Below are 26,841 nucleotides of genomic sequence, written 5' to 3'. Positions count from 1 at the left end.
AAAAAAAAAACAATAAAAGGAAGAAAAAAAAAAAAAAAAAAGTGATGAAAGGAAGTTTCGGGGAAGTTGCTAGGGGCCGTACAATGGCAGAGTTCCTCCCACCATTTAACCCCCACCTTCACCACTCCAATGGCCGCAAATCAAAGCCTCTTCTCCTTCTTCACTATGAAGCTCCCCAAAATCACCGCCAAATCCTTCTCCCCCGGCCGTCTTTTCCCTTCCAAAAAGCACCGCACCAGCCTCTCTAAATCCGAGCCCCCTTCCTTCGGCTCCGCCTCATTCTCCTCCCCGACCAGCGTCTTGCCGCCTCACCCGCACCCCCACCTCTCCGGCGAATGGTCCGACTTCTCCGACACCCACATCGACTATCGCAAAGAACTGGAGGCTCTACTAGGCCTCATCGGAGCCGAACCGCCGAGCGAAGAGGAGCTCAAGATGATGATGAGCCAAGTAGACAAAGTCGGCCCGGCTTGCCACTCCGAACTGCGAGATACGTTTGAAATCTTCGACGCCGACCACGACGGGAGAATCACGGCGGAGGAGCTTTTTAGTGTGTTCTCCGCCATGGGAGATGAGCAGTGCACGTTGGAGGATTGCCGGCGTATGATAGCCGGAGTGGACAAAAACGGGGATGGGTTCGTGTGCTTCGAGGACTTTGCGGTTATGATGGAGTGCCAGAGATGTTGAAGATCAACCAACCCCGCCCCTTTTTCATATATATTTTTTTCAATTAATTATTAATAAAACAAAAAAAAGAAAAAAAAAAAGGATGTGTATGAGGGAGGGGGAGTTTGTTCGTTTCTTGTATTTGTCTCGGTTGTTCCAAAGTATATAAAACGACACTAAGTCGTCGGATCCGACATAATTGGTCAAATCATCCCTTCTCCAATTTTTCATTTTCTCTTTTAATTAAAATATATTTTCATCCACATTTTTCAATAAATCTTTTACTTAAAAATGGTAACAAAATAAAATATGTTTTCTATCTTACCTCTCAATTTTTTTTAAAAAAAAATCATTAATAGAAATTCAAAAAAACCATTATTATTTTTTAAGGCATTTTATATATTTTTAAAGTTTTTTAAAAATTAAAGAGTATTAACAATATTTTTGAAAACTCCGTATTTTTAATTAAAATTAAAAGATATATATAATTTTTTTTTATAGAAAAAATGAATATACAGCGGTGGCCGCAAGAGTAGCCATAAAAAAAATTTAAAATATTATTTTAATTAAATAATGTCACGTTAAATTTAAGACCAAAATGTTAAAAGTAATATGGCTACTCGTAAATTGAGTTGGGTGTCATAATAAGTTTTCATATTTATTTTGACGTACAATTATTTTCAACCAAGTAAACAATAATTGATTCAAAAGTGGAATCGTGGAGGTAAAAACAAATTACAACTTAAAATTAATAAGGAATTTTATAATTTGTCTAATTTTTTTATAAATTTCATTAAAAAAATTATATAAAAAAAACAATAAATCAATTTCTTGAAATTTAAAATCAGGACAGGACGGAAAGTTGAAGAGGGACGGAGGATAGGATTATAATCTTATCCCAATCTCGATTTTGTACCTAAATGAGAAATTTTCTTTCGAGTTAGAACGTGTTCCCACGGTATAATATGGTATATTTTGTGTGAATTAAATAATTAAATAATTATCTCACAAAATTATTGCGATATAAATTATGTAGAGAAATATAGTGGAAAAAGGGGAGTAATAATAATAGTTTTGGATGAAAATTTGAAAGGGAGGTGGAAGGAAGTTTCGAGGAAATTAAGGGAAAATGGGTGTGCTAAAACAACATGCTTTCGACCAAACTTAGGATTTTTTCAACTAAAAACAACCAAACCTAAAACTGTGTCTCTCTCTATGTTTTATAATTCATTCTCTTTTCTTCTCTCAAACTCGTTAATTTATTCATCTTAGACATACGTCAATTGTTCGAGTATGTATATAATAAATTGAATCCATAAAACAAAAAAAACAATTACAAATTGATTTGGGTTTTGTCGAGTTCGTTGACAAACACGAGATATAACTCATGCCCTTCACTTATGTTCGTTTGTAATTTGTTCGAAAATATTCGTCTTTGACACCATTTTCGTTGATTTGTGGGCGTGTTGGATAGAATCTAGTCTCCCCTATTTGTCTTTGTCTTGATTGAGGTCGATTTCAGATGGTAATTTTGATTTTAGACAACGTCTATGTGACTCTTTCTTGTTCACCAAGTGTCCGTAGTAAATTTTGTATTTTGTTTACCGATTTCCTTTTCTTCACTTCTATTATATCGTTGCAGTTTCTCGTGTTGTCAGATCTGCACAATCTTCAACAAATACTTGATTGAAAATATTGAACATTTCGCTACAGAAAAATCGCGCATTCCTAATAAGAATGGATCGGTTCAATTTGATTCGACCAATATTACATTCGAACTTTATATTAAACAAAGACCCATCCATGGAAAGGATTATAAAAATTGAAAAATGAATGAAATATTAAAGTTGAAATTATAATTTTAAAAATAAATTAGAAAAAGGTGATATATCCAAAGTTATCACGTTCTTTTGTATATATATATAAATTATAGAATTTATTGTTGTAAATTTGTGAGGGAGGCTTGGTTGAGTTTCTTTGAAACTTCCTTGGCTCATGGATCGACAAAGACAAAACATTTATGTTCATGATTAAGATAGGACGAAAGAGGTTCCCTATGTTATCATTCTTATTTTTTTTATTTAGGTGATAAGCTTTATCATTTTTTTTTTTTTTTTGTCATTTTTTCGTAATATTTTGATATTGTCTGTCCTTCCATATAGTTAGTGAAAAAAATTACATATTTTCTAGTTGAGTGTAAAGTGTAAGAATCCCACATTGGTTGGGGACACAATCTAATGTTGGTTAAGGAGGAGAACGAAACACCTTTTATAAGAGCGTAGAAACCTTTTCTAGAAGATGGGGAACCCCATAAGGGAAAGCCTAAAAAAGACATATCTAGATGAGCACTAGTTTCACACTCTGAAAGACGAGAAAGTTCCAATATTTGCTAGTAGTGAGCTTGGGCTATTACGAATGGTATTAAAGCTAGACACCAAACTATGTGCCAGTAAGAATGTTGGGCCCCGAATGTGGTGGATTTGGTGAGGTCTCACATTGATTGGAGAAAGGAACGAGTGTTAGCGATAACGTTGGTCCCGAAGGGGGGTGGATTGTGAGAATCCATGGGTGAATTGTGGGATTCATGGAACCCTTTCCCGTGAAAGAGGTGAATTGTGAGAACACAATAGTGTAGACACAAGAGTGTGGAAACCTAACCCTGAAAAGTAAGGGTGAATTGTGAAAATCCTACATTGTTTGTTGAGGAGAACGAAACACAACGAAAAAGGTGAATTGTGAAAATCACACCTAAGCCCCTGAAAGGGGTGAATTGTGGGAATCATGGAAACCTTTACCCTGAAAGTGGTGAATTGTGAGAACACAATAGTGTGGACACAAGAGTGTGGAAACCTAACCCCTAAAAAGAAAGGGTGAATTGTGAAAATCCCACATTGGTTGGGGAGGAGAACGAAACACAACTCTAAGTTCTAAAAAGGGTGAAATGTGAAAATCCCACCTAAGCCCTGAAAAAGGGTGAATTGTGAGATTTAAGAGGAGAACCAAACACAAGAATGTGGAAACCTTTTCCTGGGGTGAATTGTGAGAATTACACCTTGGTTGGGAGGAGAACTAAACCAGAGTGGAAATAAAATTATATAATTTTAACCATCATAATTAGCCATTCATAATTAAATTTAAATTTAAAACTTTAAGAAGAAAAATCACGTGCGTTGCACATGAAAGAAACGAGTAAGTATACAAAGAGATGGATTTATCCACCTATGATCTTGATCTTCATTCTTGTTTATTGCTTTAGGATGATGCAAGCGGCAAAGGTTTCTGCTAAATTGACTCGACGGGGTTTGTCTTGGCGCCATGGATATAATCCAACCATGAGAATTTCCAGCCGGTTTCTTAGTTCATCTTCGGCTTCGCATGTAGGCGTCAGCTCCACTAACGGGCTTGGCATACAAGGAGAAGTTCATAATTGCTGGTATGGATGAAATGATTGTTCTTCACAAGTTCGTAATCCAGTATGTATGATCTGATTATAGGGAGAATTAATCATACCTTTTGATGCTTTCGTTTTCTTAAATCACTTACCGTTGCAATATCTTTCACTGAAAATGTGCGATAGGATTCTTTAAATCCTTATGGGGTGAGTCGTGGAATATGGATCGTGAAATTTGGGCGTTTTTCTTTTACGATTTTACGATGGGAAATCTACTTCGACGAATTTGGGGGAATCCGTTCAAGAGTAGAGTTAATAAGCTTTGGGTAAATGCAATCCAGACTATTATGTGGGTCTAGTTTGGAAGAAACAACATATTGTTTGGAGGGTACATGATTGGAGAGAATAATTTGATTAGTTTCAATCTTTGCTTAGCAATTAGGCCTTGCAGTTAATACAGATTAGGGCAGATTCTTGTCAGCTCTGGTGGGGAGTATGCTCTCTTGTATGATCACGGGTTGGTGTATTTATTTGTATAATGGGGCTTTGAAGTTCTAGTAACACGAAGAGGATTTAGACCACTTGTTTTGGGATTGTGATTTTATTACCTCTCTGTGGGATCAGTTTTTTTTAAGACTTCTGGGGTTGCAAGCTCGTAACAGTGGGTGTGGGTGTTGTTCGATGTTTGAGGTGCTCTTGAACTTCTCCTTTCCATGAAAAAGGAAGGGTTCTTCGGCTGCGGGGCATTTGGCTTGAGAGGAACTCAAAGAGTTTTTTGTGGGGTGGACAGATTTGGGGAGGATCTTTGGGATTTGATTAGATGTAATTCCTCTTTATGGGCAATATTTTTCTAATGCTGCTTACACAAATAAAATGTGTACTTTGTAGTATTTATTCAAGATTTTCTTTAAGTCTCATGCTTAAGTTTGAATGTAACACTGCATTTATGTCTCCACAGTCAACAAGATGGAGGAGATGCAGTTCTTTCAAGAGAAAATAAGAGGAGATTGTCCCAGGTGAAGTTCTAAAATGGCAGTTCCTAGTGAAATATACTATAATTGAAAAGCTATAACTCCAGTAACTATCGATCAGTCTACGAAAAAATCAACAAAGGTGTTTCAAATTTTGAAATGACTTTTTTCCTTTGTACTGCCATTGAGTTCTCTTTCCAATCAAGATCTCTGTCTCATATGATTTGAAACAAGTTTTATTTTGAGTACTGAGTTCTTAATCTTAACTATTTGCAATGTTGTTTTCAATTATAATGGTTATTTAAAATATTCAGTGGTTTCTGTTTCTTATGAAGAAAAGGAGAATAATAAATATATTGAATTTGTTTGATGAACGAATTTTTTCTGCCTTTGCAGTATTTACGCCATATTCCGCAGTTTGTGAAGATTGTTGAAGTTGGTCCAAGAGATGGACTACAAAATGAAAAGCACATTGTACCAACTGCTGTTAAGGTTGAATTAATAAAGATGCTAGTCTCTTCTGGGTTGCGTATTGTTGAAGCCACGAGTTTTGTTTCTCCTAAATGGGTACCTCAGGTAACTTGGCTTGATAGTCAATGAACATGTTGGTTGGTATATTTTTGTGTTCCTAAAACAATTACTTCAACTTTTCATGCACTCTGCCTTCATGTTTGAGTTTCTTGTAGATATACTAATTAATCTCGCTTCCTCATATTTTCCTCAGTTAGCAGATGCAAACGATGTTATGGAGGGAATTCGAAATGTTGAAGGTGCTCGATTTCCTGTGTTGACCCCAAATATTAAGGTATGAACTTCAGTACAGAAATATAAAGGCAGGACTAATCTGGAATGCATTTTGTGATTATTGATGAGATTTTTTGACTGCTTTGTATAGGGTTTTGAAGCGGCTGTTGCAGCTGGAGCAAAGGAAGTAGCTATCTTTGCTTCAGCATCCGAATCCTTTTCAAAGTCAAATATCAATTGCAGCATAGAAGAAAGTCTCCGTCGTTACCGTGAAGTTGCTGTTGCTGCAAGAAAGCAATCACTTCCAGTTCGCGGGTAGGTACTTTGAACCAGAAAACTCAGTTATTATAACATATCTGATATCTGGTTTGATTTCGTATAAACATGTTAGATATGATTTGATCCTCCCCTGGTTTGATATGATTTACTTTTTATATTTTGAAAATGTCTCCTATAAACATGTTAGATATGTATCATGTGTTGTGGGCTGTCCCATTGAAGGAATGGTGCCCCCATCAAATGTAGCATACGTTGCTAAGGAGCTTTACAGCATGGGATGCTCTGAAATTTCCCTTGGCGATACAATTGGTGTTGGTACTCCAGGTAACCTCTTGGAATAGCTTTAGTTTAAAATCACAGTGGATATGAACAGAATCTATCTTCTGAAGGCATTTGGACAAACCGAAGAAAGATTATATCGCACGTTAAATTAGGTGTCTGTATGGTCTATGCCTCTCATTCTAAATTGGTTAACTTATATCATTCATTGCTAGCATGATGTAAGTACTCCATTATTGGATTTCCTTGGTATATCTTTTGTAATATTAGTTATGTATTATGTGATATTTCATATTTATACCGGTGTCTTCATATTCATTAATGGTTTTTCTTCTTATATAAGAGGACCTTTTAATCTCCATAGTTTTTTAATTAGAAGAGTTCCCATGGTGAGCTCAATTTTTCCTAAACAATTATTTAACAATGATTTTTTTAAATATTTGTTTTAACAATCCTTTTTTGACAGTAATTTTTCTAACTCTTCCAGGAGTCATTGGCAACATTCATGTTCTTGTTAACTCTAGTTTTCTCACCTCTGCAGGAACTGTGATTCCAATGCTTGAATCTGTAGTTGATGTTGTTCCAATTGAAAATCTTGCTGTTCATTTCCATGACACTTATGGGCAAGCTCTGTCCAATATCCTACTCTCACTCCAGGTAATCTCTGTTTTTTCCATCTTGGTTTTAATTGGTTGGAACCTACTAGTTTCAAAAAAATATATGCCAATGAGTTGGTAGTTATTGGCTTCTAAGGCTATCTTGAATTTGATTAAGAGAAAAATATGTATGAAGTACCTAATTACAACATATATATATATATCACATACATATATATCTAGTTTGTCAACTTAAGTGTAACGTCCCAAATCCACTGCTAGCAGATACTGTCCTCTTTGGGCTTTTCCTTTCGGGCTTCCCCTCAAGGCTTTAAAATGCGTCTGCTAGGGGAAGGTTTTCACACACTTATAAAGGGTGTTTTGTTCTCCTCCCCAACCAATGTGGGACATCACAATCCACCCCCTTGGGACATCACAATCCACTCTCCTTCGGGGCCCAGCATCCTCGTTGGCACTCGTTCCTTTCTCCAATCGATGTGGGACCTCCTCCAAATCCAATCCTCTTTTAGGGCTCAGCGTCCTTACTGGCACACCACCTCGTGTCTACCCTCCTTCGGGGAATAGCGAGAAGACAGGCACATCGTCTGGTGTCTAGCTCTGATACCATTTGTAACGACCCAGATGTACCGCTAGCAGATATTGTTCTCTTTGGGCTTTCCCTTTCGGGTTTCCCCTCAAGGCTTTAAAACGCGTCTGCTAGGGGAAGGTTTCAACACACTTATAAAGAGTGTTTTGTTCTCCTCCCCAACCAATGTGGGACATCACATTAAAAAAACCCAAAAAGACAAAATGAAGGCCGTGTTGTCCTAGAATTTTCAACATAGAACAACTAAATTTTCTTAATGAAGCGTTGTTCTAAGTTGAGGGCTACCATGCTAAGATTTCATTTGATAACCATTTGATTTTGGTTTTTGAAAATTAAGCTTATGAGTTTTTTCACTCTATTTGATCTAACTGTTGTAATGAAAACGAATCTGTTACATGCAATGGATATAATGATGTTGAAAACGATACAAAAGATGAAGATGAAGAAAAAACAGCTGATCTTTTAACAGATGGGGATTGGCACGGTGGATTGTTCGGTTTCTGGTCTAGGGGGTTGCCCATATGCTAAAGGTGCTTCTGGAAACGTTGCAACTGAAGATGTTGTGTATATGCTGAATGGAATTGGAGTGAAGACCAACGTAGATCTTGAAAAGCTCATGTTGGCTGGAGATTTCATCTCCAAGCACCTGGGGCGTCCTTCCGCTTCAAAAGTAGCAATTGCATTGCAGAAAGTTGCCTCCAAGCCCAATAAATGCACAGCTACTGCATCCAAATTATGAGGTACTTTACACTATATTCTTGCGTCTTTCTTCTAAGTTTTAGTTGCAAAAGTATTTGATTGTGTATGTTGCTCTCATATAACCCGATACGAAAGCATTTATGAGTGAATAACCAAGCAACCTACAGAAAAAGGCCTCGAGTCGAGTAAAATAAGACCAAACAAATAATTACGAAAAGAACTTAGTTAAGACACCCTCAAAGACACGTGAGAGGAAAAACGAGACGAGGCCAAACCTCAAAGGGGTCTCTCAAACCCTCTGAATAATGAAGCATGTTAGCCAATCCAATCATATTGACACAACTTATCATTCTGTTTAGGTGAAATGAACATTTCCTGTTCATCTTATCAAGGGCAGTGTCTGTGAAGAAAACTCTTGCTTTCAATACTTAGTAGCATTGTGAATGCAGAGAATGAAGCGTCGAAGAGATGCACGGTCTCGATGGCAGATGGGCATATGAAGAAATAATGGAGCACGGTCTCGTTAGTATATTGATGAAAACCATTTATCTACACCGATCACCTCCCTCTTTCATCGACTTTCTCATGTTTCAATCTACAGCTTAACATTTCTCTATTTTTTTTTTTTTAACATTCTCTTTAATCCTCTCTCCTCTTCTTCAATTCTCCAATGTTTAAAGATGCCTTTTCAATCAAAATATATAAATTATAGCAAGAAAAAGAATAGTAATGGAATGATTTAATACATTTGGATTTAATGCATACAAAGAGAGATAGGATGTGCATTACCAAAATGGTAATTGTAGCTATGTAGATCAAATTAGTCTAATTATGTTATGTTCTGTAACGATCTAGATCCACTGTTAGTAAATATTGTCTTATTTAGATTTTTCCCTTTCCCTCAAAGCTTTAAAGGATGTTTTGTTCTCTTTTCCAACCGATGAGGGACATCACATGTTCAATCAAGAAGGCTTCCGTTTTTATATTTAACTATTCATTATTTTTATCGAGTTTTGAAGAGATTTTATTTCACAGGCTTTTTATGAGATTTTATTTTATAGTTTTTCTCAAAAAAAAAAAATATATATTTATATAAGTTATAATTCAAATTAGCCATGTTAATAAAGTTTTTGAAAAATATTAACTTTAAGAGTTTTTTTTTTTTTTAATTTTGAAAATATTATTGAAATTTTTTAATGTTAAAAATAAAATACAAAATTCACTATTTTCTATAATTTAACCCAAAAAGAAAATTAAAATAACCTTTGGGTTTGGGTCAACAGTACCTTCTCGGGATTCGGGATTCCAATGATTGGTATTCAAATTGCCAACGTGTTCGACGCGCGTCTTTATATTTCCATTACACGTTACGCTCTGCCGCTCCACAAAACATCCAAGTGGAGGAGAGGAACCACCGTTAGGGATCAATAGCCTTTGCTATGGAAGTTCATCCGACCTCTTCACTCCAGGGTTTGTGCAAAATTCCTTCTCACCTCTCAATCTTCCTTACGTGTTCTGTTTTCTATTTGCTTCCAATGAAAGTCATGCCGATTCGGTAGAATAACTATGCGTTTGATTTTTCTTAATTTTTAGTTTGGTTACTATTCTTCGTCTTGATTTTAATTTTGTGTTCATCGAGTATCATTCTGGTTCAATGTTGCGTCTCTGGATCTAAACCGACTAGTATTTTTAGAGGAATCGATGATGTTGATAAGAACTGTTTTGTGCATTCTCAAATGCAAAATTTTCATACAATTGTCAACATTTTCATTGAAGAGTTCGAGAAATATATTGACAAATCATCCCAAACTCAGTATCTTGTACGTCGGAGTTCATCTGTTAATTTTTTCTGAGAATTTCAATGTCTTCCTTCCTTCCTTCCTCCCCTCGATTTGAAGTTTTCTTTTCTTTTTCACACCAGATGAGAGAGAAGATCCTTCTGTGATTGTTGAGAAAGAGGTGACAGAATCAGTTTCAAGCTCACCACAAGATGTGCAAACTAACAGAAGTAGGGAAAATGTCATGAAGACTGAACCTTCTCAACAGATTGGTATGGATGGAGAAACGAGCATGGAGGCCTCCATGTCTGCTGATGATGTTTTACGGGCTGGAGGGTTTGGTGCGAGGGATGATATTGGCAGTTTTCTTCCTGTTGCAAGTGATTCTACTGACTTTGAGGCTACAATTCGCAGTGCTCGAGCATATGAAGGACCACAGGGGGAGATTTCTAGACCAGGTCTTGGCTGGAAAGAAGCTACAAAAACTGAGTAGTTCTGCTTTGAGCATTTTGTCTGTGTCCAACTTCAGTCATTTGTAAGTACGGTTTGTTTACAAGGTCTCTACAGGATCATGTTTTGTCTTATGTCACTTTAGGAAGATGTATTACTTTGTTGTATCTTTGAATCAATATAGATCACGACCCTTTCCAATGCAATCATCAAGATAGATTTTGAGGGTGAATCTTTCAAAATTATGCTTGATATGATGCATTGGACCTTCGATTGTGATTTTAAATTCTAAACCTCTCGAGGACAAAGAACTCAAAGAGTCGAGACATCGAAAGCTTTTGTTCTGATTAATGGTAATATTACGACAGAATACATTTTAAATTTATTTGAACTTTCATATCATTTTGGCATTCTCTTCTTCTAGGATGCTCGTTTTGTGGTTTGTTTTAGATACAAGATGTTGTACAGGAGTGGCTTTCTGGAAGATTCTTTGTCCCGGGGCAAGGATTGATAATGGGTCATAGGCAGATTTCCTCTCCATCAGTACCCTCCATTTGGAGCCAAAATGAGCTTGCCACTCGTCTTGGGAGCTATAATGAGGCAGATATTGCGTACATCCAGGAAGATCCCTGACACAGTAGTCCAGAATTATTTGGTTTTGGGCTAAAATGTACTCTAAGCTTTGTTTTCCGGTTGAAGTTGGCAGTGCAGAAAATAAGAAACCCACTAGGTAGAAAATTTCTTCGTCCGGTGTGACCACTGATGTTTTATTGTTCCACCTGTACAACCCAAACTGATTTGTATTAGGATGGGGAAATTATAAGTGTAGAGTTTCTGGGACAAATCTATTGAAACAAGTACTTGGATTTGTTAACCGGGTAGATTAGTATGGGACCACTGGTAGAATCTGATAGAATTTTGTCAAACACCTCTGCAGCAAAATCAAGTATTTTGCTTCTTGGGATCATTAGATTCATCCAAGGATGAGGAACCTCCCACAATCCTTTTTCCCTGAGTTTTTTCTCAGATATGTGCACTCTATCCAGAAACTCAACGTAAGGAACTTCCGACTGAAAGAGAGTAGCTGGAATGTACCTCAATTGTGATAGCAACTTCTCAATTCTCTGCACAACCACATAGAGTTTGGAAATGACATTATTTGGTACACACTCTTTTTTAACTGTTTTTTTTGGCTGTTTGTCATGAGCTTGATATCTGATAATGTCTATGGCAATGCTCACCTTGTTCATAGTTTCTGTCTCTTCAGAGTTGAAGTACATGGCCATTTCTAGACAATACAGTGTTGTTCTATCTGAGACGAATTGGCTGGCTTGAACTGGATCTTTGGGATCAAATGAAGATCTCCAATTATTGAGAATGCCAGTTCTATTTATTAGAACAAAGCCTTCAATATAATCAAAGGAGTACTTGGTGGATATCAGATGTTCCTGGTCCTTGGAGAATATGGCGAAGTCTGAATACAAGGTTCTTATCCACTTTACCTGTCAAAAGATGGCGGATTGTGTTTTGCATTACAAGATATCACTAAAAATGTTATATTATGTACCTATTCTGATGGAATGCAGGGTATATTACCATTTTTGGTGCTGATTCTAGAGAAATCCTTGCCCTTGTGATGATGCCAAACTGACCAAGGCCTCCAAGTACACTGTAAAACAGGTCTGCATTCTGCTGCGCTGAACAGGTAACAACCTCGCCCTTTCCTGCACTCAATTGAAACTACATCGGTTTGTCTGCCTTGGCTTTCTCCATTTGGCCAAAATGAAAGAGTCTAGGGGTCAACAGTTTCCATCGTAAAAGGAAATTACAAAAATTCATGTTAACTTGGGTGATCGTTTTCGATTCTTAAGAAGCTTCAGCTTGATAAGATTATCCATGTTTGCATCGAATTGTAAGCAGTACTTGCAAAGCTTCTTCAACAATATTATAAACCACAATATTTACTTATTCAACATAAATAAGAGTCTAAATGTATTTAATATCATTTGATTGTCATGAGATAAAATTTATTATTGAAAAATTTTAAGGTAAATTGGAGAAGTAAAATTAGGACCAACGAAAAATTTTATTTTTCCCATATCAAGGAATTCTGTTTGTGATTGAAATTACTTAGTTTTTCAGTCTCTTCATCAAATTTTATAATGGTCTATATTCATGTTTCATATTTGGTTTATGTTATTGTTGCCCTCAATTTTCTCAACAGTGAGATTTGCATCTAAGTTGGAGGTGGAACATAGAGTGAGCAGTTTATAATAAGTTGGGTCGTGAATTTTTTCTTCTCACCTAAGAGGAATTACAGAGGATCCCTACAGCCAATAACCGAAGTATTAAAATTTTTTGCACTGCTACATTTTATGGCGTTTATGGACTGAGGATTACATCCCAAAATGGAATGAAAAGGGCATCTCCATAATTATACTGTTCTTCTAACAATTAATCCCTCGAACTTCATGTTATTTTGGTGCCTCATTAAAGGTTCTATCTGATGAGAAAGAAAAGTCTCTTTCTAAATAATTATTTCTCCCAACCACTCTGCTCTATTAAATATTTTTGTTCCCTCTATCATACAGTATAATCACAAAATCTATCTTTATTGCGGTCCCTCCCTAATTGCTCGATAGAGAACGTTGGTACAGGGATAATAAATATAATATTTTAAACGGAATATGTGTGAGGGACATACTTAAGAGAGAAAGGTACTGGAATAATGCTAATTTGACATTAAAATTTTTAAGTCAAGTTTTGGGGTCCATGCTAATTAAATTGTGGGGTTTGCGCAATTTGCCTGATGATCAAGTATAGGTGGAAGGTTTATCATCAGTATCCAATTTCGATAATTTGGAAATCAAATTTCCCGTTAACGTGCTTTTGTTTTGTAGTTTTGATTTTTAAATAGGTTCAAGAACTTGAGGAGGTTATGTGAGAGATTTGAACTTCCAATGTTCTATTTGAGGGTAAGCCACCTGAGCAATGATTTGGCTGGAAAATATCATTTTAACTGTTATACTTGGGGAGGTCAGCAAAGTTTATACCCAACTTTGGTGACAGAAAAGAAACTATAAGTTCAAAAGAACTAGTTGTGCAATCACTGAAGGAATGAAAAGCGAGAAAACAAATATGTGATCATTTTACCGTTATTACTTAGTATGGAATTCTAAACAATATATGCAATATACATTATAGAAAACTTGTGAATAAGCGAAGAAAGAGTACCTGTGACAATTTCTAGCTGGTGGACGTTACTGATTTGAGGTCCATGCCTAAAAGCTTGCCCGCTAATACCAGCATTTGATAGAGTACCACCCACAGAAAGATGAAGGTAGTCAGTCCAAGATTTTGGTGTTAAGCCATGTTTAAGCGTTTCGTGTAAGATATTTATCCACAGCTCTCCTCCGGGGACATCCACCCACGGTAAGTTTCCACTGTGAACTTGCATGGCTGGTTCCTTAAGGGACTCCATGTTGATAACTACGCCTCTTAAGGCTTGTGCCTGACCTTGAAGAGAATGGCCGTGACCCCTTGCAGCAACTGTAAGTTCTGTTCCTGAACCCATCTGAAAAATATGCTTTAATGTAATTGAAATATCACGAACTGAATGTGGGTGTAGAACTGCTAAGGGTAGCATGTGATATCTTTTGCCAAAATCTTTAGCTTCTGCTTGATTGTTTTTAAAGCTAAAGTGTCCATCTAGGCTTATTGTTTCCAAGGATGAAAGCAGTTTAGAAGAAGATTGTATAGGAGGGTCACCAGTAGGCTCCCCGAAACATTTGGTGAAACAAAGGTTGGTTCTATAAGTAGCACAGTTTATGAAAAGAATAATGCAAATTTTGAAGAGTAAGATTTTGTTGTGGTTGAGAAAGCTAGGAAATGGTGACCGCATGTTTCTAAATATTGAGCTTCTCCTTGGTTTCCTTTATGAGGCAAAGAAAAAAGAAGTGGTGTAGAAGAGCTCAAGGTAATTGGAGGCGGAAGAAGAGAATTTAAAGAGCTTGTCTGTCTAATGAGCAGTTTCAACTTCGGCTCAGACGTTATTTACTTGCTGTCTTGTCTTTGGGTGGGTGGGCGTCTTTACTACCTCAGCTTTTTTTGGGATCTAATGTAAAGGCGGCATTTGGTTGAGATAACTGTTGCTGATGTCGTTTTTTTCTCTTTTCCCCCTCTTAAGAACAATATATTAGATAAGTGTCTTATTTTTTTTCCCCTAAATAACACTTATCTTAATAAACTCTCGCACTTAATTTAAATACATCAGAAACTGTTTAGAAAATCATATTTGGTTTCTTTAGTTTTTCTTTTGTTCTCTTTGATAGCATTAGAATATTTCATTTATAAGATATCCGTACAACATATTTGGACCATATTATCACTCAGACTGATGTAAACTGCAAAATTGGGTGAAGAATTCAAAGTGGAGACCGCTGTTGCTGAAAACAATAAGTATAAACTTTTATTGAAAGGAGAGAAGCAGGGGATGTTGAAGATTGTCGGGTGAGGCCTATTAAAAGCACTGTAAGTTGTTTTGAATAGTATTGATTCTATTATTATACTTGTTTTGAGAAAAGTCAGGTGACAAAGTGAGATGAGCTGAAGCAAGATAAAGAGTACAGTGGTGAGTTGAAATGGACCATCTGGAGTTCCTTGGGGATGTTTGACGTATGGAGAATGGTCCAAAGTCTTAAAGGTATTTGATCACTGTAAGTAAGGTCATGCGGGTCCCTCAACATGTGATCACCACGAGGAGCCCCACAGGTACAACAATTCCCCTCACTCTCACCTTTACTCTCCAAGTTGAATTTTCAAGAAAATTCCTAATTTCCATTCTGCTTAAAGGAACATGTTTATTTGTGTATTTTACACGCTTTACAGTATCTTACACGAACTCTCTCTAGATTAAGAAGTTTGATTGAAGAACATTAGTAGGGACAGTGATTAGAATTCTGGTATGAAATCTATGCATTCTCTCTCTATGTGCAGCATTTTCTTCTCTAATATATACACCATATACCATGTAGGAGAGAATGGTGGGAACAGATGGGTATGTGAGGCATGTAAATCAATGTCGCACTAACAGAACATAGTACAATTATTGTAGTAGTTGTCTCTTCTGAGGAGGGGTTGTGACAGAAGCTTTAAAGAAATCACCTCGAACACCTCGTGGTAGAAAGCTACTCGGTCGCCCTACCAAGTTTTACAGATTGACATCCATCTTTTTGCAAGCTGCATTGATGTCGATGTGCCTTGGCCATTGGCCTTTTGAATGATAAGGATTCTGAATAGACAATTTCATGAGTTGATTTCCAAGAGGGAGTGAGTTCTGATTTTAGGATAACATTTTAATGCTTGCTGCTTTATGTGTGGTATTATTATCATTATTGTTGTTGAAATCTTAGTCCCTACATCATTTTAGAAAAAGATTCACATTTAATATTTAGATCTGTGGCCCTCCCTCAATAATGCTACCTTTGTTGATGTGTCAAATCTTATCTCGGCTTATCTCGGCCTAGATTCTCCGTTCGATGCCTCGTCCAATAGCTTGCCTTGTTCTTCCTATGAATCATGGCATGGAATTAGTTGAGGCATCAAAATTCTAAACTATATATGTTCGCATTTTTCTCACTTTAATAAAGTTTTACTGAGTGATTGATATTGAAATTTATTTGGATGCTAATATTTGAATTGTTGTCAGGTATATGAATAAGAAATAATTACTCTCAAGTGGTTTTAAGAGGGCTATATAAAACTCTAGATTTGTTTTTTTTTTAAATACATTTATATATATATATAAAAAAAAAAAAAACCCCCATGAAATATTTAAAAAAAAAAAAAAACCCCCATGAAATATTTAAAAAAAAAAAAAAACCCCCATGAAATATTTAAAAAAAAAAAAAAACCCCCATGAAATATTTAAAAAAAAAACAAAATTTCATTTATATGAATATAATATAAATAATAGGTATTTTAACTTAACAAGTTATAAAAAAATTTATTTATTAATTTTAATACTCTTTTTGAATTTTTTTCATTTTTATATTTTTTTTTAGAAATATCTATGAAACATATTCCTTGATATCTGCCTTATGAAAGATGAATTAAAAAAATTCCCTCTAAATATTCTAAGTAAAATTAATAAAATACAACCATGTGAAAATCAGATGATTTACTTATATCATGTCAGTTATATACAACAATGATATATACAACATTGTTACGGCCTTTGATGAATTTGAGGTTAATTTATATAATAACAAATATATTTTAAACGTAAAATAATACGCATGTCCTTTAATTTTGTATAAATATAATTATTTCTTAATCGCTTGGACCATTGAAAATACTATAAATAATGATGGGTAGGTCCCCGTAGTTTATAAAAATTGGTGAACGACCCCATCAGTGTAGCATGGTCACAATCTCCTAGGTTGTAAGAGGAAAAAATGAGAATATAGAGAAGAGAGTACGGAGTTTGTGAGAGATAATTTGTCCTTTGAGGTCCCGCGCGTCAATAAAACTTTTGAATGTTTAAGCATATTTAAAAATGCCAGATAAACCTGTAAATTTTTGTATTTGTGTCGTTTGGTCCTTGAATTTTAAAACGTATCTAATAAATTTGTGATTCACCCATTTGATGTTTTTTAAAATATATTCATACGTTCGAGATGCTAAATTGATTGTTTAGAATTGTATTCTTATGCATTATATGACAATTTGTATTCATAGATATAACCATTGTGCAAATCATTCAGGAGTGACTTGTAGTTACAGTTTAGTAAAAAAAAAAAAAAAAAAAAAAAAAAAGTTTTACCCTTATAATTATTATATCGTCCACTTTTAAGTACCATTGATTTTATAAAGAACCATTTGTTTATGAACATCCTATGAATTTTTACGAGAGTGAATCATATCAATAGTGTTACAAGAATAAAACATCAAATTTTATCCATATGCTATAGAGTATAAACTTTTTGGGTTATTACTTAACATAATGCTTTCATATGTGAGCTACGTACTTTTCAAGATTACACTAATTTCTTCCCCCTACCCAAGGTTATATATGCTAAGCCGTTGTTATCTCTCTCTTGCTTGCTTATATAATGTCTATTTCTAAAATCTCTCTCTACCCTCGTTTTCTAAAACCTTCTTTCAAAATCGAGGCTAGAGGCTCGATCATACGTCGCTTGGCCGTAGGCGACGTAAGAACAAATTGGCTTAGCTCACTTGTCGTTGGAAAGTGAGTGCCGCACAATCGCTAGTCCGCTGCCTTTAAAAGTGCGATTGTGTTTACACTAATTTCTTCGAATATTTTCATATAATTAATAATGAAATATTGTAATTAAAAAATATCAAAATATTAAAATATTAATGATGTGACTTCAGAGCAAAACCAAAACATATTTTTATTTGTCGTTTTTTTATATCAAAGTCGGATGGATCAGGTAGACCTTTTTTTATAGTTCTTCTAGATATAACCAAATTACTGTAGCTCCTCGAGATTAAGAAAAAACCAATTTCACCTACATTTATAATACGTTTGCCTTTACTTAAAACGTGTTTTGGATTTTATAGTACTCTAACAACCTTCGAAAGAAGCACAATCACTTTCATATATGGTTAAATCAATAATAGAAACGTTCATAGATATGATTTCTTTGTCTTTGAAGAATCTTTCGACACTTATCCAAAAAAATATCATTTTATGATAAAAGAACTTTAACTTTCGAGTACACGATTTCTAAAATGGGAATCGAAGTAGATAGAGCCAAAGTTGAACCACCCATTTCGATGAAGGGATTGATGACTTTTTTGGGACGTGCTGGTTCTTGTATTAGGTTTATATATGATTTTTCCTCCCAAGAATGGCTTAATGATTTGTAATAGCCCACGTGAATTAGAGAGAATTCAATCTATTTCGATTCTTGTGTTTACAAAGCAACGAGTATCACATGAATGATATATTCATCAATTAACAGATGGGAGGTACATTATCTGCTAGTGGTGAGCTGAAACCGTTATCGTATGTCTTAATTTTTGAACTCGATTTTATAACATAATAACGGCTTATCAATCTTATGGTACCTAAGAATTATCTTTTTTTTTTTATTTTTTATATAAGGATATTACTTAAGCCCCTTCTTAAGAATCCTTGTAGTTAATCACTAATCAAGTATTAGCCCCTAATTAATTGGGCTTAATTAATTTTATGTGATGTATCAATTTTTAGCTTTGGGCTTTTCTCCATATGTCTGTGGGCCTTAATTACATTCAGGCCCAATTTGAGTTCTACATTTTCTTTTGTTTATTCAGCCCAGCCTCTTGGTTATAGCTGTTGTTCGGTGCGGTTTGTTTTCGATCGGTTTGGTTCATAAGTTTGAGTCGCATATGATCATCGTATAAAAATATTAAGTAGTACTGTGTTCTACCGCACTCTCTTGACATGAGCTGGCGTAATTGGTGTTGAAAAGACCACCACTAATCGATATTGTTCACTTTAGCTCGTTACGTATTGTCATCAATCTCCTCACAGTTTTTAAAATGTATTTTTTAAGGAGAGGTTTCACTCTCGTTCTGATGCTATTTGGAACAGCCCAAACTCGCTATTAGCAGTTAGTTACGTATCACCATCAAACTGCGTCTACATCACACCCTTATCAGAAATGTTTCATTCTCCTCTCCAATTAACGTGAGATCTCACTATGCTCTATGTGGGTTTTACCTCAAGATGAACAAATCGTGCCTCGAGATAAAGATCAAGCTCCTTTCGTTAAGAAAGCTCAATTGCAAATATTGTTAGAAGCACAAATCAAGTTTCATCCTAACTATCCATGCAATAAAGGAAACAACAATTATCTCCATTTATACAAGGAAAGACGTATGTCCAAAACAGACAAAAATCCTACCATTGTAAAGATACTTAAAGCATTTGTTATCCTATCAAATCCACCCACGAGCAAAAATGGATAAACAAAGTGAACATTTTCTATTAACCCGTAACCGAGGTGTAACGGTCGAAGAACCAACTAACACCGAGAAAAAAATCAATATAGTATATAGAGCATAACGAAACTCGAGAATACAGAAATTTGTAGAAAAATGAGTAAAAACAGAAGCACAAAGATGAAACAAGAACAAAAAAAAGAAAAAAAAAGAAAAAAAAAGAAAGGCAATTCTCAAACTTGATTAGACATATTCCTCATAAGATGACCAAAAGGAGACATCATTGAAAAATGATAGCCTTTGCTTAGGAGTGCTGATTGACCTTGTCTTAGCCTTAGCAGACTCTGTGACGGCCATATACGTTGGGAACACTGGCGAGCAGCTTGTGGGCATGCAGCTCTCATAGCCATCGCCTGATGAGCTATTATGCTTCAAATGGCCGAATGATCTTCTTGGCGATGAGTATTGTGAGCTCATATTCACATCACTTACTAAACTTATGTGCACACTTGGCCTCAAACTTCTCCTTGGACTTTCTTCTTCTGTCATTTGGTTGTTTCTTCCTTCCTGAGATGATGCGAAACGACCCGACGTAACGGGAATCCGTGAGTGTTCATGAAAATATTTGCCTATGTTTAAGGTTTTCGAGCAAGTAATAGCTTAGCGGTAATTGACGTGTAGAATGTACTTACTCGGTGTGAAAATGAATATTTCAACATTCTTTCCCTTTTCATCATTGCCTCTTGCTTTCTCAAATGTAAGGCTTCAATGCCCTTTTTGGAGAGACTGCTGCCATCCCAGTTTCTCAGGCTGTTCAAATCAAGCTGATATCATAATAAACAAACCTTAACCGCTCAGTGCTCGGAAATTGTAACGTTCAAACCCACCGCTGGTAGATATTGTCCAAACACGTCTTTCAGAGTTACACAATAGAACTAGTACTCATCCAGATACTATCCTCTTTGGGTTTTCCTAGTTAAGGCATTTTAAAAAACGTAAGGCTGAGGATGATACGTAACGGGACAAAGCGGACAATATCTGTTAGCGGACGGGCTTCATAAAGCTACTGAATTAGAAAGCGTTATTTCTACTTTTGCATACCTTTAGTTCATCCTCCTCAAACTCCTCTTTTGGCTGGATGAACACCTTCTTCCCACAGCTGTTGCAACTTCTTTCTGCAATGAAACTTTTCTTCTGAAACACATTTGAATTCCTTCTTTCCTTGATTATCATTGGTCGGTTCAAAACAGCGTCGATTCGACGTCTCACGGCTCGGCCACGAACTATTGCTTGAAGTTTCACTATTCCCTTCAGTGCTCTCAAGGCCTTCTTTGCCTACCTCGAAATATTAAGATTACGATCGAGTGAGTTTGAAATGACTTTTTAGAATAACAATATCTCTTTCCTTACCAGATATCCCCTGAAATAGCTTTGAATCTTAATGGCGGCCCAGATTCGATCTCTCATAGAGGACAAACAGTAGGAGTCCGAGACAGCCGTAAGGCGGACAACCTCCGCCGCGGCATTGGCAGCTGCAACGGCAGCCTCAGCTGCAGCTGCTGTGGCAGCAGCAACACTCAAAGCCTGTCTCCTCCTCTCAACCGTTGCTTCATTCAGAGCTGTTTGTGGTGGTGGTGGTGGTGCAATCACTTGGCACTTCTTAACCTTGAATCTTTGAGTAACCCATCTCCACTTTCTAGATTTCTAAACATTAAAACCAAACCCAACAAGAATCAAAGCAATTCAAATCTGAAAACAAATTGAAAAACACACAGAAAAAAAAGTAAATGAATCAAACCTTTTCTGATTTAGTTTTTGGGTCAGAACCAAAAAGCCTCTTGACCCAACCAATCCAACACATTGTCTTTGCCATTAGAACACCATGTTTAACTTCTAAGAACAGAGAGATGATTCATCGGATAGCAAGCCATATGTTCGAATCTCGAGCCTGATCCATAAAGGCATAGGAAAAAGAGTGAAGAAAGTGATCTAGGTGTGGGTTGAAGGGGGCTTTTGTGGCATGTTTTGCTGCTTTATCTCACCTCCAACTGTCAAATTCACAACTGCCATGACTAGTTCAAAGTGTTCCTGTTATGGTGGAAGCACTTAATTGATATCAATTTGTATGTAATGAGTCCATATATATGTGGTTCCATTTCCCTAACTTATGCATGTGACACCAATCTTTAATCATCATCATCTATTTGGTCCCATTACCTGCCTCATCTTTATCTCAACCTATACATATATATATATATATATATATATATATGTTCATATTAACTTTTCTTATTCTATTTCTTTCTTTTCCTTTGTTTAATATATTCTCCGAGTCCAATTTCTTTTCATATATATCGTCGTGGCATGAACTCATTTCTCATTTTTCTCGCCCCTACTTGAAATTCTATATTGGTGGACTTCCCTCGAGGCGACACCGAAGGTCTACCTCCTTTGGTAGCTCAGAATCGAAACTTGTAGACCCTGGTTGAAAATTGAGAGAAAATGGATTAGTTAGAGCCTGTCGATCCATTTTACTTAATGATGCATTTTTTTTTTTATAGAGAAAACAGATATTATCCGTTTTAGTCCATTATATATCACCGTTAGTCTCACGATTTTAAAGCGCATTTGTTAGGGAGAGATTTTAAGACCCTTATAAGAGATGTTTAGTTCATCTCTCCAACAAACGTGGGATTTCACAGTCCACCCCATCTGGCTTTTATACCATTTGTAACCGTCCAAAGTCACGCTAATAGATATTGTCCGTCTCACTGTTTTAAAACACGTTGTGAGAGAGAGGTTTACACATTCTTATAAGAAATGTTTCGTTTGCCTCTCTAATCGACGTGAGACCTCATAGTTACATCACGTCAAACCAGCATGTCACGTTATAAAACATAAAAACGGGAAAAAGGTACATGAAAGTGTGGTGCCAATTTAAATCCTTCCTTTGACAAATAATATTGAGTTGTTTTTTCTCTCTTAGAAGTATTCAACAAGCATGCTTCAAAAGCTCCATTTTTTAATTTATTTAATTTATTTTACTATTTTTTCCCTTAAATTGCATATTTTTTTTATAATAATATAATTTCCTCTGATGGGCCTGTGGTTTGCACACCAAGGCCCACCAAATTGGTCCCAATGATCCATTGATGAGGCATGTGAACAGTTCATGACTTGTTCAAAAGAAATAAAGCCTTTTTAAATCTCTTTACCATTCAAATTGTGGCCCAAAACAATGAGACCAAACTAGCTTTTGAGCTGTTCTCATGCCACCTAACCTACAAAAACAACACCAATTTTTTTAAATAATATATGCTTAGATTGCCATTCAAGTTCATGAACCATTTTCTTTTTTGTATAAATATTAATTATTCAGTTGTATAATAATGAAAATTACATCGTGAAAGTCGATATTAACTCGTAATTGGATGATTTATGTTTGAGATTGGATCAGATGTGTGAGATCCCATATGGGGGAACGAGTGCCAGCAAGAAAACGAAAACTGGGCTTCAAAGAAAGGGTGGCGTTGTTAATAAGGGTATGAAAATCTCTTCTTAATAAACGCGTTTTAAAAATCTGGAAGGGTCGGTGAGGAACACTCATGTTCAAAATTGGATGGATTGTTGATGCTAATATTAAAATGGGTTGATAAAGGTATCATGAGTTTGCATTGTTTCAATTGATTCAAATGCTTTTTCTTGCATTCTTTTATTCCATTGCTTTCTTTTGAATTCTTTTATTCCCATTCCCAATTGACTGCTATATTCTATAAAATAAAATGATTAATCAAGATTAATTTGTATATTGAGCTTAACATAATTTAAATGGTTAAGACATGTATCAATTTATATGTTGTTGAGTTTAAAAAAAGAAAAATAAAATGTTTCATTATGTTGCTGAGTGCCACAATCGCACTCTTACGATAGCGGGACAATGATCATGCGACAGTTGTTCTAATCTACAAGAAAATATATGTGAAAATGATTTTAAAAAAATGGAAGAAAGCAACGTTATATGACTAAAAACAAATAAAAGAACATCACGACTTAAGTAGCATAGAATTCAGGGTAGGAAAAAGTGATAACTAGTCATATCCCGCTATAATACATTTTGGGGCATTTTAGCCCTTGCGAGCAAAGACATGATTTTGGTGGACGGTTATACACCCCCATATTGACACAAGAAATAGTAAAGACCTATATAAAATGAAAGCATGTAAGAGGGGTTTGGAACGGGCGCCATGGACAACACGTCCTGGACAAGCATGACTGAGACATCTGATATGCAGCCATAAACAGAACACCTTGGACAAACATGACCGTGACACTAAGCACGAATTACACTGAATGGTAATCATAGAAAAGTCGAGCATTTGACTTTCTCGTATAGATTTTGAAATGTGTAACGTGCTTAAGATTGTGTTTCGAGAATCGATGAAGTGAAGGTGATTGGACTATGTAATTGAGCATCCTCCATCCTAATCCAAGACTTGAGGGAGAAGGGTTGATGGGTGATTTGGATGATCCTAGCACCTCTTGCCCAGTTTCCATAGCCACCATAGCCACTATGTCTTGCAAAGCACAGCCAAAGCTTATTTGTAGTGTTGTGAGGGCTGTGAGGGCAGCACCAATCCAATCCATGGTTGTGTCCTACAAACACTGCCTACAAACGCATCAAATCCAACGTATCTCGAATCAATTTTAAAAACTCGACCACTTGAATGTAATCTAAATCAAATTTCAAGGACTAAAATAGAACAAATTTAGGTTTATTTCTTAATTATAATACCTTGACAGAAGGTCTTTGTTGAAGTAGACTCATGATGCCAAATTCAGCTTGTTGAGCAGCAACTTTCTCCATGTTAATTGAACCAACACAAGGCTTTTCTGTGAAAGATGGAGCCACCTCCTCGTATGCTCCACTTGGTATGTGCCAAAAAACAATCTCTGGTATGCTGTTCTTCCCAATGGATCACAACCAAAAATAAGCACAAAAACAATCCAAATATGGTCTATTTTAAACTTAAGTTCGTATAGGTTTACATTATCTCAAACGCTTCATATATAAGAGCTATATAAACAAAGACCAAACAAAGTATAGAGACCTTTCAACATAATCCCTTGTGGGTTTGATTCCAATTTCATTAAAAAGACTCTACTTATGTACTCACGATCTTCTATTTATCTAGTCAACGTGCAATCTTTGGTGAAACCAAAAGCACTGAAACCTTGTGAGTTTATATCTAAAGTGAACAATATCATATCTGTAACAGCCTAAGCCCAGGGCTAATAGATATTGTTCGTTTAGGCCCGTTACATATAGTCGTCAGCTTCAGGATTTTAAAATGCGTCTACTAGGGAGAAGTTTCCACATCCTTATAAGGAATGTTTCGTTTCCCTCTCCAACCGATGTGAGATCTCACAATCCACCTCTATGGGGGCCTAACGTCCTCGTTGGCACACTGCTCAAAACCGGGCTTTGATACCATTTGTAACAGTTCAAGCTCAACAATAGCAGATATTATCCGTTTTGGCCTGTTACGTATCGTCGTCAATATTATTAAACGTGTCTACTAGGGAGAGGTTTCTACACCCTTTTATAAGGAATGTTTCGTTCCTCACTAACCGAGATGGGATCTCATAATATCACTGAAGAGAGACAATCGTTTCTATCGATTTCCAAACCTACACCCTAAACAACATCTTAACTCTAACTGATACGAGATTATATTTGCATTATTCGGGGATCGAGAACTAACCATACCTAGAATTAGGATTGATTTGTTGTGCTGTATGCCGAAACCATTCTACTTGAGCAGTGGATATTACTTCTGGATAAGAACCACCACCAGAGTCTAAGAAATACAAGTTCATTACTGGCGATTGGCAATCGTCAAAGAATGGAGAGATTTGGACAAAATAGTTGGATACACTTGGCCAGAGATGTTTTGGACCATTTCTAGATTGTGATAGCTTGCTATTCTTCACCTCATTTTTCATCAAATCCAACCGTTGTGTGCCTCTAAACTCACATTCTTCTTTTAATCCTTAACCAGAAAACACAAAAACACAATGTTTTGAACAAAAACATCAATCTAATAATGTAGAGTTGGCTATATATATATTCACCTGAACACGAGGTAGCATCGTCCCGGCAACGGTGTGGAGGAATTCCGGTAGCAGAAAACCAGTCGATCGGCCAAGAAAACGGCGCGTCGTCGTGATTTCCAAACACACTGGCCCATGGAATACCCCTGGCTTTTGTTGGAGAGATTGCCTGATCCCAATACAAACTTGCATTGGCTGTTGGAATGTTGTTTGCTGTAATCACATCTCCAAGGTATACTACCAAATCTATGATCACAATATCACTTATTACTTGCTTTCTAAAATCCAAATGCATCGATACAACTAGTCAAATCTTTTCTATTTCGTCTTAAAGCTAAACATATGTCTTAGAACAAATATTTTCGGATAAGGAATACAATGAAATGAATCTTAGGAATGTTTTAATCTTAGCAACAAATATTTTCGTCTAAAATCTTAGGAATGTTTCAATCGAGTTTAAGATAAGGAATGCAATGAACCTGGATTCTCAAGGTCGAGGACAGTGGACATGACTCGAGAGGAATTATCGTCTTGAAGAGGGCCCCAATCAGTCCAGGCATCCTCCCCAAAATGCAGGTCTGCAAAGAGGACGATCTTGAAGGTGGGGGAGTCTGAGCGGAAGCGGAGAACGGTGTCGGGCGCCGTGGCGGAGGTCAGGCAGCTGATGCAGGTGAAGAAGGATAAGAATATTGCGAGTTTCCCGATGAAGGGCGTCTGCGTCATCGTGTTACTCCTCAACAGAGCTTCCTTCCAAAGAGCTTTATATTGTAAGGTAAGGTTTATAGGGGTCCCTCTCAGATGGTTGCTGTGATATAAATGATGCAAATCCGTATCTTACCCAATTCTAAATGCATCTACTGGGAGAAGTTTCTACGCCATAAATGTTTAGTTTTCCTCTACAACGTGAGATCTCATAATCCATCCACACACAGTTGCGTATCTGAATCTAATAACATTGGTAACAATTTTCAGACCTACTACTATATTGTCCGACCCCCGCCCTTAACCCATTAACGAAAAAGAAAAAATAAAAAGATAAGGCCATTCCATTTCGACAAAAGACCCACACCCAAGTTCCATAGCTTTGGGTCCGCTATCCCGATCATGATTTTCCTACCCCCAGAGGGAAAAGTCCTTCCCTTTTTGGCCGGTTGTGGGCGAGGAGGGATTCGAACCTTTTTGCCGGTTACATATCATCCTCAACATCACAGTTTTAAAACGCCTCTATTAGTGAGAGGTTTCAATGTCTATATAAGAAATGTTTCATTCCTCTCTCCTGCTGAAATTGAGCGAGCACAAAAAAAAAAAAAAAAAAAAA

General features: G+C 36.3%; 6 protein-coding genes and 1 long non-coding RNA gene across 15 annotated transcripts in view; 4 read left to right on the top strand and 3 right to left on the bottom strand.

The window, feature by feature from the left end:
* Positions 1-13,669, top strand: part of LOC111482376 — a 23,428-nt gene extending 9,759 nt beyond the window's left edge. Inside the window, exon 3 of the long non-coding RNA XR_002718198.1 lies at positions 13,172-13,669. This is a non-coding gene — a long non-coding RNA (uncharacterized LOC111482376). The remainder of the gene's footprint in view (positions 1-13,171) is intronic.
* On the top strand, positions 92-874 carry LOC111482360 (probable calcium-binding protein CML36). Its single transcript, XM_023128110.1, has one exon. The coding sequence runs from the start codon at positions 130-132 to the stop codon at positions 685-687; it is 558 nt and encodes a 185-aa protein (XP_022983878.1). The 5' UTR covers positions 92-129; the 3' UTR covers positions 688-874.
* Positions 3,902-8,880, top strand: LOC111482306 (hydroxymethylglutaryl-CoA lyase, mitochondrial-like). 3 transcript variants are annotated; one of them, XM_023128025.1, is made up of 9 exons: positions 3,902-4,099; positions 5,016-5,073; positions 5,425-5,604; positions 5,753-5,833; positions 5,924-6,087; positions 6,239-6,375; positions 6,872-6,987; positions 8,003-8,273; positions 8,592-8,880. In XM_023128025.1, exons 1-8 carry the CDS (start codon positions 3,924-3,926, stop codon positions 8,270-8,272), a joined length of 1,182 nt encoding a protein of 393 aa, XP_022983793.1. In that variant the 5' UTR covers positions 3,902-3,923; the 3' UTR covers position 8,273; positions 8,592-8,880. The 3 variants fall into 3 exon arrangements, with proteins under 3 accessions (XP_022983793.1, XP_022983796.1, XP_022983795.1); XM_023128027.1 differs by having other exon boundaries at positions 4,064-4,139; XM_023128028.1 differs by lacking the exon at positions 8,592-8,880 and having other exon boundaries at positions 7,967-8,044.
* On the top strand, positions 9,582-15,912 carry LOC111482364. Of its 7 annotated transcripts, XR_002718191.1 has the most exons (8): positions 9,733-9,787; positions 9,926-9,942; positions 10,154-10,545; positions 10,929-11,190; positions 11,728-11,945; positions 12,047-12,165; positions 14,882-15,230; positions 15,494-15,912. XR_002718191.1 is itself a non-coding variant. In XM_023128115.1 (4 exons), the coding sequence occupies exons 1-3, from the start codon at positions 9,768-9,770 to the stop codon at positions 10,501-10,503; spliced, it is 387 nt and encodes a 128-aa protein (XP_022983883.1). In that variant the 5' UTR covers positions 9,733-9,767; the 3' UTR covers positions 10,504-10,545; positions 10,885-10,977. The 7 variants fall into 7 exon arrangements, 3 of the variants coding, with proteins under 3 accessions (XP_022983884.1, XP_022983883.1, XP_022983882.1); XR_002718190.1 differs by having other exon boundaries at positions 14,882-15,912; XR_002718192.1 differs by lacking the exons at positions 14,882-15,230; positions 15,494-15,912 and adding an exon at positions 12,685-12,891.
* On the bottom strand, positions 10,527-14,423 carry LOC111482266 (cytokinin dehydrogenase 4-like). Its single transcript, XM_023127970.1, has 5 exons — positions 13,695-14,423; positions 12,057-12,184; positions 11,702-11,962; positions 11,322-11,584; positions 10,527-11,239 (listed from the first exon to the last, which is right to left on the bottom strand). Exons 1-5 carry the CDS (start codon positions 14,359-14,361, stop codon positions 10,855-10,857), a joined length of 1,704 nt encoding a protein of 567 aa, XP_022983738.1. The 5' UTR covers positions 14,362-14,423; the 3' UTR covers positions 10,527-10,854.
* A 3,678-nt stretch (positions 15,913-19,590) lies between the features above and the next one.
* On the bottom strand, positions 19,591-21,472 carry LOC111482321 (protein IQ-DOMAIN 14). Its single transcript, XM_023128050.1, has 5 exons — positions 21,211-21,472; positions 20,823-21,116; positions 20,514-20,747; positions 20,105-20,236; positions 19,591-19,979 (listed from the first exon to the last, which is right to left on the bottom strand). Exons 1-5 carry the CDS (start codon positions 21,283-21,285, stop codon positions 19,656-19,658), a joined length of 1,059 nt encoding a protein of 352 aa, XP_022983818.1. The 5' UTR covers positions 21,286-21,472; the 3' UTR covers positions 19,591-19,655.
* Positions 21,473-23,445: 1,973 nt separating this feature from the next.
* LOC111482308 (probable inactive purple acid phosphatase 16) lies at positions 23,446-26,302 on the bottom strand. The gene is made up of 5 exons (XM_023128030.1): positions 26,003-26,302; positions 25,545-25,769; positions 25,180-25,462; positions 24,205-24,370; positions 23,446-24,078 (listed from the first exon to the last, which is right to left on the bottom strand). The coding sequence occupies exons 1-5, from the start codon at positions 26,244-26,246 to the stop codon at positions 23,827-23,829; spliced, it is 1,170 nt and encodes a 389-aa protein (XP_022983798.1). The 5' UTR covers positions 26,247-26,302; the 3' UTR covers positions 23,446-23,826.
* Between the last annotated feature and the right edge of the window lie 539 nt (positions 26,303-26,841).

The sequence above is a fragment of the Cucurbita maxima genome, unplaced genomic scaffold (genome assembly GCF_002738345.1).
Source record: "Cucurbita maxima cultivar Rimu unplaced genomic scaffold, Cmax_1.0 Cma_Scf00007, whole genome shotgun sequence".
Taxonomy (NCBI): Eukaryota; Viridiplantae; Streptophyta; class Magnoliopsida; order Cucurbitales; family Cucurbitaceae; genus Cucurbita; species Cucurbita maxima.
This window is presented reverse-complemented; position numbering and strand designations above follow the sequence as displayed.

Coding starts and splice junctions, on each gene's coding strand:
- LOC111482364 (XM_023128115.1), top strand. CDS start 9,768: ATGAAAGTCATGCCGATTCG.
- LOC111482306 (XM_023128025.1), top strand. CDS start 3,924: ATGATGCAAGCGGCAAAGGTTTCTGCTAAATTGACTCGACGGGGTTTG. Junction 5,074..5,424: donor ATAAGAGGAGATTGTCCCAG/GTGAAGTTCTAA, acceptor CTGCCTTTGCAG/TATTTACGCCATATTCCGCA. Junction 5,834..5,923: donor TGTTGACCCCAAATATTAAG/GTATGAACTTCA, acceptor TGCTTTGTATAG/GGTTTTGAAGCGGCTGTTGC.
- LOC111482321 (XM_023128050.1), bottom strand. CDS start 21,285: ATGGCAAAGACAATGTGTTGGATTGGTTGGGTCAAGAGGCTTTTTGGT. Junction 20,748..20,822: donor GCTATTTCAGGGGATATCTG/GTAAGGAAAGAG, acceptor ATTTCGAGGTAG/GCAAAGAAGGCCTTGAGAGC. Junction 20,237..20,513: donor TTGAGGAGGATGAACTAAAG/GTATGCAAAAGT, acceptor TTATGATATCAG/CTTGATTTGAACAGCCTGAG.
- LOC111482266 (XM_023127970.1), bottom strand. CDS start 14,361: ATGCGGTCACCATTTCCTAGCTTTCTCAACCACAACAAAATCTTACTC. Junction 11,585..11,701: donor AGACAGAAACTATGAACAAG/GTGAGCATTGCC, acceptor GTGGTTGTGCAG/AGAATTGAGAAGTTGCTATC. Junction 11,240..11,321: donor TACCCGGTTAACAAATCCAA/GTACTTGTTTCA, acceptor TGGGTTGTACAG/GTGGAACAATAAAACATCAG.
- LOC111482308 (XM_023128030.1), bottom strand. CDS start 26,246: ATGACGCAGACGCCCTTCATCGGGAAACTCGCAATATTCTTATCCTTC. Junction 25,770..26,002: donor CCTCGACCTTGAGAATCCAG/GTTCATTGCATT, acceptor TTGTGATCATAG/ATTTGGTAGTATACCTTGGA. Junction 24,371..25,179: donor CAAATCAATCCTAATTCTAG/GTATGGTTAGTT, acceptor TGGGAAGAACAG/CATACCAGAGATTGTTTTTT.
- LOC111482360 (XM_023128110.1), top strand. CDS start 130: ATGGCCGCAAATCAAAGCCTCTTCTCCTTCTTCACTATGAAGCTCCCC.